The following is a 13,589-nucleotide window of genomic DNA, read 5'->3' on the forward strand; positions in this document are numbered from 1 at the left end:
CCTTGGCATTTATGTGATGTGGAGGCGAGAGGTCAGTCTCTGGTGTTGGTCATCATTTTCCAGGTTCCCTGAGGCAGACTCTGGTTCACTGCTGGGTACACCAAGCTAGGTGACTGCTGAGCTTCTAGGAAGGTTGGGTTACAGATGCAGGGTCCAGCTTTATATGAGTCTGAGGGCTCCTAACTTCATCCTTGATTGACAGGTAAGGTCTTTGTCCTCTGAGTTATCTGAGCTGCAATCACACATCATTTCCTCTTGTCCTTTCCTTTCTCTCTTTTCTTTCTTTCTTTTTAAAAATTGGCTTTTTCTAGACAGGATTCCTCTGTGTAACAGAGCCCTGGCTGTCCTGGACTCGCATTATAGGTCAGACTGGCATCTGGAACTCCCAGAGATCTGCCTGCCTCTGTCTCCAAGTGCTGCTATAAGAAATGATGTCACGCCTGGCTAGAGATCATTTTTTTTATAGCTTCATCAGACCATTTTGTTGATCTGCCTCCATCAGACATTCATTTGTTTTAAGGTGGGAAATGCATATCAATAAAAGAAAAATAACTCCACGGGGCTGGACAGATGGCTCAATGGTTAAGTGCACCATCTGCTCTTCCAGAGATCCTGAGTTCAATTCCCAGCAATCACATGGTGGCTCATAGCCATCTATGAAAAGATCTGGTGCCCTCTTCTAGCATGCAGGCACATATGCAGGCAGAATACTGTATATGTAATAAATAAATAAATCTTAAAAATAACAACTCTACAATAACTGGCAGCTCAACTCTTATGTGTATACAGCTTTAATTATATCCTAATAAATCCCAAGACTGAAATGGATGGCTCTGAGAACGTGCACGTCAATAAAATGTTTGCCAACACATCCTGTGTTTTAAAAACACCTCCATCTGATGAGTGTGTGAGAGTATTGCCTCACCCTAGTTGTCAGCTCTTAGTAATGTGCGTGTCAAACACTCAATGCAAGGATTGTACACATTCTGGATTCCTAATTATGCTAAGCTATTTGCAGATTGCCGTTTGTTTACATTGTGAAGGACAGCCCTGGCTCTGCATTTCTCTCATCGATTCCTAAGGACTTTTTATAGGGGATGTCGTTTCCTGTAGACCATTTGCCCAGCAAGCACAAGGGCCTAGCTTCGGTCTGCAGCACTGCAGAGGAAAAGGACTCTCAATTCTGAGAATATTAACGTTTCCCCAACATGCATGTTATGAAATTCTATCCGTTCACATTAAATGCTTCTTTCCTCCGTGTGTAGTTTTCTTAGAGCCCAGAGAGTGTCTGTGTAACTCCAGCCTAATGCGGTAAACATCAGGGCAACTGCCAGAGACGCTGCCCTGCTCTGGTTTCTAATTCCCTCACTGTCAAGCTACCCACCCTCTAGTCAGTGTCACCAGACATTTTCTAGGTCTCACGTCTTGCAGCTGCGTTTCTGCATCAGTCTGATCCATTGCTTCACGTGTTTCTTTCATTCGGTGGCTGTGTTTATGTGTCCTGTTGTCTTCTTCTCTCCTTGTAGAAAGGTGAGCACCGCGGTGACAAGTGTCCCTGCCCTAGTCCCTCAGGTCAGGATAATGGAGCCAGGAGCTTTTTGTAATCTCATGCAGGCCAGGTTTCCTGCTCCCTGGCAGAGGACCACAGCTAGAGACAGCTAGGCAGGCAGGGGTCCCTCCTGAGCAAGAGACGCCCTCCTTTACACTGGCTCAGTGCATGCTGTTGAGCTGGACAGAGTCCTTCCGTGGGTGCTGCAGAAGTGCACAAAGTCTGGGCCTGTTCTTCCTGCTCTGTTTGTGGCAGGCCTGCTCCAAGAGCTGGCCCCTCCCCCAGCCTGCTGGGTGTGGGAGGATGGGACCCTCACTTACTCCTTGCTCCTCTGATCCAGGCTTGTAGGGGCTGGGGTGCCCACTACCTATGAAAGCCAGTGAGCTGTATTTTCTGAAGGGTAAGGCCCACTGTGACTTTGGATACCAATAGCCGGAGTGTGGATTGTACTGACTTGTCCACTTCTGTTCTTAGTACTAGGCAGAGAAGGTCCTGGGGGCACCTGGCAGATGGCTAGGATGCTGCGACACTGGACACTCACTCTCTGCTGGTCCCATCTGGATGGGGGAGGCATCTCGTTAGACTGTGGGAACACCTGCACCTCTTTGGACTACACCCACTCAACAGAACGACTTGAAGGCTAAAGATAGATTATTAGCTCACAGTTTCAGACGTTTCAATCTGTAGTTGATTGGTCTCATGTGCTTAAGCTGAGCGTGACCTCCACGTGTCTGCTGTGGCAGCCATGCCCCTGCACAGGTGCACACACAGCTCTGCCAACTGTGTCACCCACAGAGCATGTCTCTCTGCTGAGTCATGCTAGCAGGCCTCCCTGCTCTCTTTTCCCACCCATCCCCTGTCTGTTCCTTCACACGTGACCACAGACATGAGACAAGTTGTGGGTAAGCATGAGGAAGAGCCAGTTGTCCATACCCCAGTGGGCCAGGCATGCATTGTGGGAGGCAGGAAACAAGGGCTGGGCGGGACCTCCAGAGACAATGCTGACCCGCTTCCTACAGCTGGGTTTTATGTATGAAATGTTCCAAGCATTCAGATTCAAAACAAGTCTGTGAGGGACAGTTCACACTCAAACCACAACCCTGCCTCACTGCTCACCTGTCTCTGTCTCCATTTCTGTCTCTCTGACTCTGTCTGTCTGCCTGCCTCTGTGTGTGTGTGTCTGTGTGTGTGTCTGCGTCTGTGTGTGTGTCTACGTCTCTGTGTGTGTCTGTGTCTGTGTGTGTCTGTGTGTCTGTGTATGTGTGTTGTGTGTCTGTTTATGTGTCTGTGTGTGTGTCTGTGTATGTGTGTGTATGTGTGTCTCTGTGTGTGTCTGTGTGTGTGTCTGTGTGTGTGTCTGTGTGTGTATATGTGTGTGTGTGTCTGTGTGTGTGTGTGTGTGTCTGTTATAATGTGTAGAAGCAAAATCCAGAGACTCAGATAGACTTTGGATCCATGCTTATCCAAAGGAGCAAGGAGGTGAGGTGGGACCCAAGCAAGGCCCTGTGAAATGCCAGCCCTTGAGTGCATACCTGCAGGGACACTGTTCCGTCAGTAGCCAAATACAGAGCCCCAACAACCTCTGCAGAGAAAAATAACACTGTGAGGTCTGTGGTCATGTGTGAAGGAACAGACAGGGGATGGGTGGGAAAAGAGAGCAGAGAGGCCTGCTAGCATGACTCAGCAGAGAGACATGCTCTATGGGTGACACAGTTGGCAGAGCTGTGTGTGCATCTGTGCAGGGGCATGGCTGCCACGGCAGACATGTGGAGGTCCTCACCTTCTACAGTGTTTGAGGCAGTGTGTGTTGCTCATCGCTGCACGCGCAGGCTAGGTTACTGTTCATCTGTTCCTGGAGACTCTGTTGCTTCAGCCTCTGTTATCACTTTAGGCATAGAGATGCATTACTGGGCTCAGCCTTATGTGCATTATGGGGATTTGAACTCTGGTCCTCACACTTGCGTGACAAACACTTTACCCTACTGAGCCAACTCTCCAGCCCCCAACACCGTTTCCCAGGCAGGCCTTCTGCTTAGCTTGATGCTCTCACGTGCAGTCACAGACTTATCCCAAACCCTTGTCTCCCACTAGGTTCAAGTTACTGAGCCAGGAAGAGGGCGAGTACTTCAACGTTCCTGTGCCACCCGAAGGAAGCGAGGGCAATGAAGAGCTGCGGCAGAAGTTTGAGGTGAGGGTCTTCCACGGTTTCTATGGGAACCAGATCCCCCAAGTCACCGTGATCTTCTTATGTTGTCTGTGGTATGGGATGTACAGAGACCTATCATGACTCTGGGCTTCTGCAGTGCTCTTTCAGCTACTTACATGCTTCAAAATCCTTCCCTTGTGAAATCTTCCTTATACTTAGTTCAGACTTAGACATTTCTTCCAGAGTCCTCTTCCCGTGCCCAGGGCTTTGTGATGCTGATTTGCATGGAACGGCAGTGATGGGGCCGGGGGAGTAGATAGAGTAGACATGTTTTGTTTGAATTGTGAACTTGGGTCTGTACTGCTCTCTAGTCGACTGGCTACACTGATGACTCGAAGAAAGCTCCCCTGGGCTTTCCTCACACACAATCATTTTGTCCAGCCCTTGGAGTTGGGTGTGACCCTGGACCCTACTGCTGTTTGTTCCTACCTCAGATAAACTCCTTTTCTGTCTTTGCGACCATGGATCCCTACTGTCAGCTCTCATGCAGTAGCGGATTTGCAGACCCCTGCCAGTTTTGCAATGGGAGATGTTTAGGGGAGGGTGGGTATAACTATGCATGGTATATGTGCGTCACATGAGTTGAAAGTATTTTCATGTGGGAAACATGGTGCTTTCTTCACACAGTTTAATGCACCAAGTGCTTATCCTGGAAAATTGTAAAAAGAGCTGAAACAAGATGGGTTACTATTGTTATTCATGAAATAACCACACTGGAAAATTGAAAATCATGACCATCTGAACGTCTGTGGGAGAGGCACTAGGCATTTTCAAAGCATAGCGTCCTTGCCTAAGAACACAGGATTGTGGGGAGGGCCATGGAGGGAAAGGCAGTGGACTTGAAGCATGGAGGGTGGGGGTGTGGGGTAGGGGTGGGCGGGAATGCGTTCAGTGAGCAAGTGCAAGGGCCCTGGGGTGTGGAGTTGCTCAGCAGCTATATGAGACTGGAAGAAGGGTCAGTGAGAACAGAAGTGTGTGTGTGCATGTGTGTGTGTGTGTGTGTGTGTGTGTGTGTGTGTGTGTGTGTGTGTGTAAGGGGTGAATTCCAGGAGAGTTTGGGGAAGTGGATGAGGTCAGAGAATTTGGCAGCAGTGGCTTTGAGAAAGGTGTTGGCATTTACCCCATGAAGCATGTTAACTTCCTACCCAGCCAGATGCATAGTACTTGATTACCCATGGGCCTGGGTCCTCCATGCAGTCTGGACAATGGAAATGCTTTAGATGCTGTGGGGGCTCCTGGGAAATGGTTGGAGTGAACACATTGGCCCTAGGCTTGCCAATCACCTTCCCTCCACTGTCTGAGTGTGAGTCTGAGGTGTTCCCACAGGCTTATGGTCTGAATGCTGAGTCCCAGGTGGTACCTCTATTTTGGACCCTTCTAGAAACCTCAGCTGGAGGAAGTAGGCAGTGGTTGTAGGTCCTTGTGGGTAGGCTCTTCCTGTCTTGCTCTCTGAGTCCTGTCCACCATGATGTAAGCAGATGTCCCTTGCCACACACTCCCACCACCGTGATGTCCTGCCCAAGCACACAGGACCAAGAGACCGTGGGCAGATCCCTCCGAAACTGGGAGCCAAATATGTTATTTCTCCTTTAAATCAGTCTATCAGGTGTTTGTCTAGGTGACAAAGTGACTCTCACATACAATGACCTTGATCACTGAAGGTTGTTTTTCTTGGTGGCTGTGCAAGCCTGGATAACTTGATAAAAAAGAACTTTCCCACCATGCAGGGTTGTGAATTGGATGTTTACAGAAAAGAACTGGAAGGCAAGACTTCCAGAGAAATCTGTCTGGGCTAGCAGTATCTGTTGGCTGAAGCTGCTATGATTATGGGTAGAAAAAACAAAACAAAACAAACAAATAAACAAAAATGGCCAGTATTCTCCTGTAGAAAATGAAGCCTCAGCTTTGCAAAATAATTTCTTCTGTCCTGAGGCAGCAGGGGTGACATTTCCAAACACCAAAGAAAACATTCTCTATGCGAAAAGAGCATTTGTCTGAGACAGTAATTGGCTTGAAGTACAGGGTTGTTTTATCTGCATGCAACAAAATATGTCCCTTTATCCCTAGCAGGAGCCTGCAAATACTTGTTTATGCCTGAGTTATAATCGCTCCATACCATAGTTGTTGATTAAAAAAAAAGCGCTTGCAACAGACCAAAATCGCTTTCAGACACATGGAGGGATTTTACTTGACCTTGAACGTGAGAAATGTAATCCCCACACAATAAGCAATTAGCACCCAGAATGAGTCAGGAATTACCTTCAAGCTCCTTATCCGGAAGGGCTGTGAGTGACTGGCCACTGGGCTGCCAGAATTGGGGTGGCAGTGAAACGTGGTGGGGTGCCTTGGATGCAACGTGCAGACATTTCAGAATGTTCTCCAGAGACGCCCTCTGCCCCGGGCCTTGCCTGTGGGCTGAAGAAGACTGTAATTTGGATGTTCAGAGTGGATTTCCCGGCAGGCTTAGGATTCGCTTATTTAACAAAATACTTAGGACACGCTGTGTCATTCTGAGTGCCTTGCTTGTCATACCCCTGAAGGCTCCACTGGGACCACTCCCAACTGTTTTCTGTTAGAACAAGAAACTGAGGCCCGAGAAGGGAATAAACTCTCCAAGGTCCCAGGTCTGGTCATGGCCTTGGGTTTGAGTTTCTCTAGAAATTAATTATCAAGATCCAAAGCCTGGTCTGGAGGTACATTCCTACTCTCAGCACTTGGAAGGTAGAGGCAGGAGGACAGAGTGAACAAGTCTGAGCCACACTGCAAGACTCTATCTCAAACTCATCAATCAGTCAATCAAGTGAGCGTTGATTTGGGAACTGGCCCCTATCAGCCTTGTCAGGAGGGGGCTGCTGAGGAGGCAAGGCAAGGACACTCTCCCTTTATGTCAGTGAGGGCTTAATTCCAGATTCCTCTGACTCCAGCAGATACCAAATTCGGAGACAGCAGATTCTCCACACAGAATGGCATTGTGTGTATACACCCGTATATATCTTCCCATATACTTTAAACAAACCCAGACGGCTGAGAATGCACCTTACAGTGCAGCGAGCAACTACTACTGCATTGTTTGGGGATCAAAGGGGGTCTGTTCACGGTCATCATGGGGAGCTTTTTCTTCAATGTTTCGTTCCCCTGGCTGCGTGAACCTACTGCTACTAAGGATGACTGTCAGATCTAGCTGTTGCTGCTATAAGCAGCTAGACTTTAATAATTCCTTATCCTCTGCTCTGAAAGAAAACACCAGGAATTCCCATGCTGAGTGTCTCTAGCCAGGGACAGGAGCTGGGAGCCTTAGCCACAGGCTCCTTCCCTCACTAGCGGAGGCACCTACCCCTAATAAGGTAAGCGTGTGTGTGTGTGTGTGTGTGTGTGTGTGTGTGTGTGTGTGTGTGTGTGTGTGTGTGTGTTGGGGTGTGCAGAGTGGGAGGTTTTTGGAGACAGCAGCCCAGAAGTGAGGGAGCATGCCTAACAGTCTGCCCAGGCTGCCTGGCTTTGAATCCTACTTACAGGGGAGAAGTTACTCTCTGAGCTTTCAACTCATCATCTGTAGCACAGGGATTCTGACACTATGCGTAAGATGACATGAGGATTGGATGACATCATTCCTCTAGAAGCATCTGGTACATCATAAGCATCCAAGGGTCTAATGCTGGTAATGGTGTCGCCAGATCATCCCTGGGATGCTCCTGTGCTGGGTGGGCACCTCTTCAGGCACCCCTTGCTTTCTAGTCTTCTAGGGTAGCCAGGAGTGCATTTGGAGGCTCCTTGGAGGGGTAGGATACAGACGGGCCTGAAATCAGGATAGATGTTGATCTGAGATGGAGCTTCGAGCGTTGGTGGCTCCCTGGCACATGATGCAAAGTGACACAGCTCCCCTTGGAAGGGCTGGCCTTCTGCTTTGCTTCTGCGCAGGCTTATCTGGCTGCCAATTGCAAGATGAAAGGCAGCCGCCGGTGGAGTATTGTTTCCGCTACGACTTTCACTTCCTATTGCCCTCTCTTTGATGCTGGACCTGCTAGGCACCTGCAACTCTGGGAGCTGTAGGAAGTTGTATGACAGGTTCTTGTCTTCAGAAGGCTCATAGGGTCAGGGGAACAGCCCCAAATGCTTTCAGGAGCCAGGTACATAATGAGGAGGCCTGGTCCACCCAATGTTGCCAGTGTTGCCAGGTCTACTTCCTCAGAAGCTCAGAGTCTGGTTTTGCAGTGTGCTTTTGTCTATAGTACTAGAAAGAGAATACGGGCTTCGTGCATGCCAGGAAAGTGCTCTGCTACTGAGCCACACCTCCAGTCCAAGTCTAGATTTGTATAAGGCCTCTCCTGATTTTTAGCAATTGGCAACAGATTTTAATGTTAAAGTAACAACAGATGTTGGGCAGAATAGATTTCTTACTTAGGTCCCAGGTAGTAAGCTAATATGCTGTTTCTATAACAAAGTACTGAAGCTAGGTCATTTAAAAGAAAAGATTCCTTTTTCCCACTCCATTTTGGAAACTGGGAAGACTGCACAGCCTCTGGTGAGAACCTGACTGGGTCCCAGTACCAGGGAGAAACAGAAAAGGAGCCAGATACATGCGGAAAAGGCTCAGCACACGGGTGGCTTTGTTTTCCAAAGGCTTCTCTGGAGAGAGATAAGTCCACAAAACCATCATCATCCCTTCCAGGGGGAGCATCCAAGCCACACACTCATGTCCCTCAGGGTCCCATTTCTTAAAGGTTGCGTCATCTCTCATGTTGGACTGTGGACCAAGTTTCCAGCATGGGGACCTTATCTAAACCACAGGACACAAATGCAAGCTCTGCCCACGAGGACTTTTAAAACTTGCTTATATTGGGGGCTAGAGAGATGACTCAGTGGCTAAGAGCACCGGCTGCTCTTCCAGAGGACAGACAGGGTTCACATTCCAGTGCACTCACAGGCGTCACATGACTGTCTATAATCCAAGTTCCAGGGGACTTGATGCCCTCTTCTGGCCTCCATGGGCACTGCATGCTTGTGGTGCACTGACACACTTGTAGACAAAACATTCGTGCACATAAAATAAAAATAAAATGAAAGGAAAGACAAGGCGCCATTCCAGTTCATTGGAGCAAATCCAAATGAAAAAAAAACAAAAACAAAAAAAACAAAAACTGGAAGGCATGAGCTCTTTCCTCACGTTGCAAAGGGACCTTTGTGCTTCAGGACCTTCAAGCATATGGACAGGCACTCCCAATGGCTGGGCTTGGAGCACAATGAGAACCAAGTGCAGGAGTCCAGTCCATCCCACGTCAGTTACAAAGGAATCAGGAGACACAGTGACAAATCAATGAGACTGGGAAGGAGGCTTGGGTCAGTCAGGAAAACCTAGGAGGCTGGAGGGAGGTTTCAGGATGGTATGAGGATGTAGCCCAAGAAACACAGGCAACTCTTGTCTTGGGCTCCTTTCTTATGTGAGGCCTTTATCCACATGAGATGGTCACATGAGATGGTCCCTGGGATCCTATGCCTCTATCTCTCAAATGTCTTTGCCCTTAACCTATACCTGCTGTGTGTTGGATATCTTAGGCTTAAATAAGTAACATGTCTTACTACAAAACTAGTTTGAGTACTGGGGCACATGTTTTGTTACTAGCCTCAAACACCACTGACTCCCATCAGTGCAAGAATGATCAATAGCAATGCTGATTTCTCAGCAACCCAGAAAAGCAAATGTGTGGAGGGGTCTCAGGCATGTTCTGATGAGAGGAAGGCGAGTCTAAGCACTTTGATTCTATCTTGATGAAAGTCAAGAACAGACAACCCTGACCTATGAAAGTAGAAACCAGAGCAGAGATTGCCTTTGGCTTTAAAGGAAGATCAGCTGCAAATCTCCCTGGGGAGTTGCATCTGTTCTGTCTTGTTTGAGGTATGGGTAAGTATACAGTGTCAAAATTCACAGAATGATGCACCTAAGATCTGTGCGTTTCTCTGTTTACATCTCAATTATTTATCTATTTGTATTTATTTGCACATGGATGTTCATGTGTGTGAAGTTCCACATGTGTTCATGTGCACATGGAAGCCAGAAGACAATCATGGGTGTCCTTCCTCAGACACCATCCACTTTTATTTGAGACAGGGTGTCTCACTGGCCTGGAACTCACCAAGTAGGCTAAGCCACTGGCCAGTGAGCCCCAGGGACCCATCCTACCTTCTCCAGCTCCCCAGCTCTGGGACTCCCAGCGTGCATCGCCATGCCCGGCTTTTTATTAATGTAGATTCTAAGGTGGGAACTCAGGTCTGTGTGTTTACAAGGCAAACACTTTACCAACTGATCTATCTCCCCAGGTCCTAACTTCAATATTTTAAAAACACTAATTAAGAAGATGAAAAGCATTCTGAGCCTTGCAGCCTCGCTCACTGAATGCCAGCAATGGGATGCCTAGAGCATGAGAAAGAAACAAATTTGATTCAGCCTTTGTGTGGAAGGAGGACCACACAGCACGCTCTGAAATCACACCTGTCAGTGATTTCATCTCCTCACGCAACCCTCCAAACGTACTTCTTACCTGGGTGGAAAGACCAGCGGGTACCCAGTGGCTCAGAATGTAACCTCTCCTTTTCTGCCTTCCCTTCTCCCCACCGCCCCAGCGGTGACAAGTCCATTTCCCAACCAACATCCACTTCATCCATTCCCCACTCTGAAAACATATGAATCCAGCACAGGCCCCACACTATGCCCCATTTGATAACTACAGCTCCCCTTCTCACGGTATCCAGACTCATATCCGTCCACTGGGCTCTTCCACTTCACCAAGGTGACCTTCTGGAAAACCTATGGTGGCAGTATAGTCCTTCTGAAAAACCTTTCAGAGGCAGTGCATCATATTCAGAAACAGCTGCGACTCCTTGGTGCAGCTAACCAGGTCTTCATAGCCCTCTGACCCTGTCTCCAACACCTCTGTTTGGCCTTTGAGCTTCACCTAGCTCTGGGTCAATGTTTAGTTGATTTAGTGTACTTTATTTTCTCACCTGTAAGTGTTGCTCAGTTGCCAACACAGATTCTTCCCCTGAGTTAACTCACTGACATATTTCTTGGGATGCAGAATGGAGGGCACATGCCCTGTGTGGTGTGCATTTTTTGAAGATCTGTATCTCTTTTACTCCCAGATCTCTCCTGAGCACCTACAGTAGGGCAAGGTGTACAAACAGTGGGAAAGGCTTGGCTGGATGAGTCACTGGAAGGGGTTGGGGAGATGGCTCAGTTTGTAAAGCACTTGTGCAGTCATAAGGACCTGAGTTCGAATCTCCGCAAACTCATGCAAAACCAGGTGTGGCTATCACATGCAATGTAATCCCAGTTCTCCTGTGGAGAGATGAGAGGCAGAGACAGGAGAATCCCTAGGAACTAACTCGAGAGCCAGCCAGCCTAGTGCACACAGTGGGAAACGGTAAGAGTGGCCCTACCTCAAAGTAGGTGAGGACTAATGCCTGAAGGTGACCCCTACCTCCACTTGTGTACTCAGTCAGGCGCATACTCACACCCCTACTTTATGCCCCGCCCCCACCCTATCTCTCTCTCTCACACACACACACACACACACTCACATGGGGGGGCAGAGTGAGGAGTGAGATAAACAAAATTCTAGCAAGCATTTTGTTGTCTGTCATCAAAAGACATGAATAGAGAAACAATAATAATGGTGGCCATTCGTTAGGGTCTGCCTGCAAAGAACACATGACACTGTCACCATCACTTTGCCAGGGAAGACTGAGATACTGAAAGGTTCATCTGCCAAGTGCACTCAGTTGCCTGTTCTGCTTCGCATACTCATCCAGATACTCCGAGAACTAGTGAAAACCAAACTGGCAAAGCCCATGTCCTCCGGGAGCTTACATTCTGGTGTGAAGGGAAACAAAAATTATGAAACAAGTGTGTGTGAGGAAAGTAAAGTAAGTGAGGACTGAAGTGACTAACCGCTGTTAGAAAGGCAAAGCAGCTTTGGGGAGAAAGAGTGCTTACTCTCTAAACAGATGCAAGGTCTTAGGCAGCAGGGGGCTCAGTTGCTTGAGAAGCTTCCTGTTGGCTACCGTGAAGCCTTGTGAGGAAGGAACCCATGTGGGTCCTCTAGGTGACAGGTGGATGCTAACAGGCTGATGGAGAGGGAAGAAGTCAATGAATTCTAGGGCTCCCGAGAAAGATATGATGGCTCCTGGAGAAGGATGCGATTTGGGGGATAAAGAGAGGTACAAGGGCCCAGGGTGGCCTCTAGGCTGTAGAGTGTGCAGAGTGATGTAGACTTGGGCATTGCCCAGGATGGGTGCCCGGCTGTAGGAGCCACAGCATCTGCTGAGCTCGTGCATCTTCCTACCAGAGTGCTCCCAGCCTCCATCCTGTGTTCTTCCTATGTCTTCCTCCAGAGAGCCAAGATCGGCCAGGGTACCAAGGCTCCAGAAGAAAAGACGGCCAACACCATCTCCAAATTTGACAACAACGGCAACAGGGATCGCATGAAACTGACTGATTTCAACTTCCTGATGGTGCTGGGGAAAGGCAGCTTTGGCAAGGTATGGCATGACTTGGTGGCTGCGTTCCCTTCACACGGAGCAGCTGTTCCTATGGTGGGAAAAGAGGTGCATAAATGAACCCAGATTGCAGCCTTCTTCATCACGAAGAAAACCAATAAGGGGTTATGTCACCTACAAACTTAGAGGGGACCTGCTCACGTGATCTGGGGGGAGGGCAAGAATGAGAAAGACAAAGGGGAGGTGAGGACATAGCTCACTTATCTGAGTGCTCATCAGTTATGCGTGAAGTTCTGATTTTGGTCCCTAGCATTGCAGAAACCAGACTTAGGGGCACATGTCTCTAACTTCAGAAGTTGGGCCTCAGGCAGTGGAGGCAGGAAGGTCCTCTTCAGCTGCGTAATGAGTTCAAGGACAGCTTGGAATACATGAAATCCAGTCTCTAAAAAAAAATTAAAAAAAAAAATTAAGCCAGAGCAAGGAAAAATTGTTCCAGCAGAGGGGACCGCCGCACCAGCATCCTGAGGTGGGGAGGAGTTTGATGCATTCTAAATGCAATGGGGAGGCACTGGGTCCACAGTGACATGAGAAGGAGAGCACACTAGGTGTCATCAGGAGGCACTGGGCCCTCAGTGACATGAGCAGTGATAGGAGGTTGCAGAAGGAAGCAGGGCCCTGAGCACGCTGATGCTGATGAGCCAGGAAGGTAAGTCTGGATTTTGTTCTCAGTGCAATGGGGAGCCATTGAAAGTTTTTAAGCAGGGAAGTGACACGATCGGGTTTGCTTTCGGAAGAGATCGCAGTGGCGGCTGAGCATGGGAACAGTTCCTTTTGAGCAGCAGCACAGTTGAAGGATGACTCTGGGACTCATTGAGAGATCCTGGATGCTTTTATAGACACCGCGAGACGCTGTTTTACCGGAGTGGAGATTGTGTTATAAGTATTCCTGACTTGTTTAGTGTTGTTTGGAGTCCTTGAATCCCTTAGAGTGCCACAAAGATGTCTGGTATAAATCTCATCCCGTGAACTCAGGTGTGCAAGAAAATGTAGGTTTCTGTTTCTTCTGTGAAACATAAACCAGAAAACTGAGTTATCCTTGAATCCCCCTATATCCTCCATCTTTGTCCTTATGCCACCCATGTATCCTTCCATGTTACATACACTCCACTAGTCAGTCCTGCTGGGTCTGTCCAGGTCTATTCAGCACCTACTAATTCTACTCTATCTTCAGCAACAAAGCCCTCAGTTAGGCCACCTTAGACTCTCCTAACCGGTGTCGCTCTCCACCTTGCACCTGTAAGGCACACACCCTTCACTTAGCTCTAGTGATTTTCTTCACAAGCT

At 48.3% G+C, this 13,589-nt stretch overlaps 1 protein-coding gene across 2 annotated transcripts in view; it reads left to right on the forward strand.

The window, feature by feature from the left end:
• Prkcb (protein kinase C beta) overlaps positions 1-13,589 on the forward strand; it is a 345,671-nt gene that overhangs the window by 234,918 nt on the left and 97,164 nt on the right. For both annotated transcript variants that reach the window (XM_051145188.1, XM_051145187.1), the window contains exons 8-9: positions 3,641-3,737; positions 12,141-12,287. In XM_051145188.1, coding sequence (XP_051001145.1) covers positions 3,641-3,737; positions 12,141-12,287 — 244 coding nt within the window. The remainder of the gene's footprint in view (positions 1-3,640; positions 3,738-12,140; positions 12,288-13,589) is intronic.

The sequence above is a fragment of the Acomys russatus genome, chromosome 5, assembly GCF_903995435.1.
Source record: "Acomys russatus chromosome 5, mAcoRus1.1, whole genome shotgun sequence".
In the NCBI taxonomy this organism is placed as follows: Eukaryota; Metazoa; Chordata; class Mammalia; order Rodentia; family Muridae; genus Acomys; species Acomys russatus.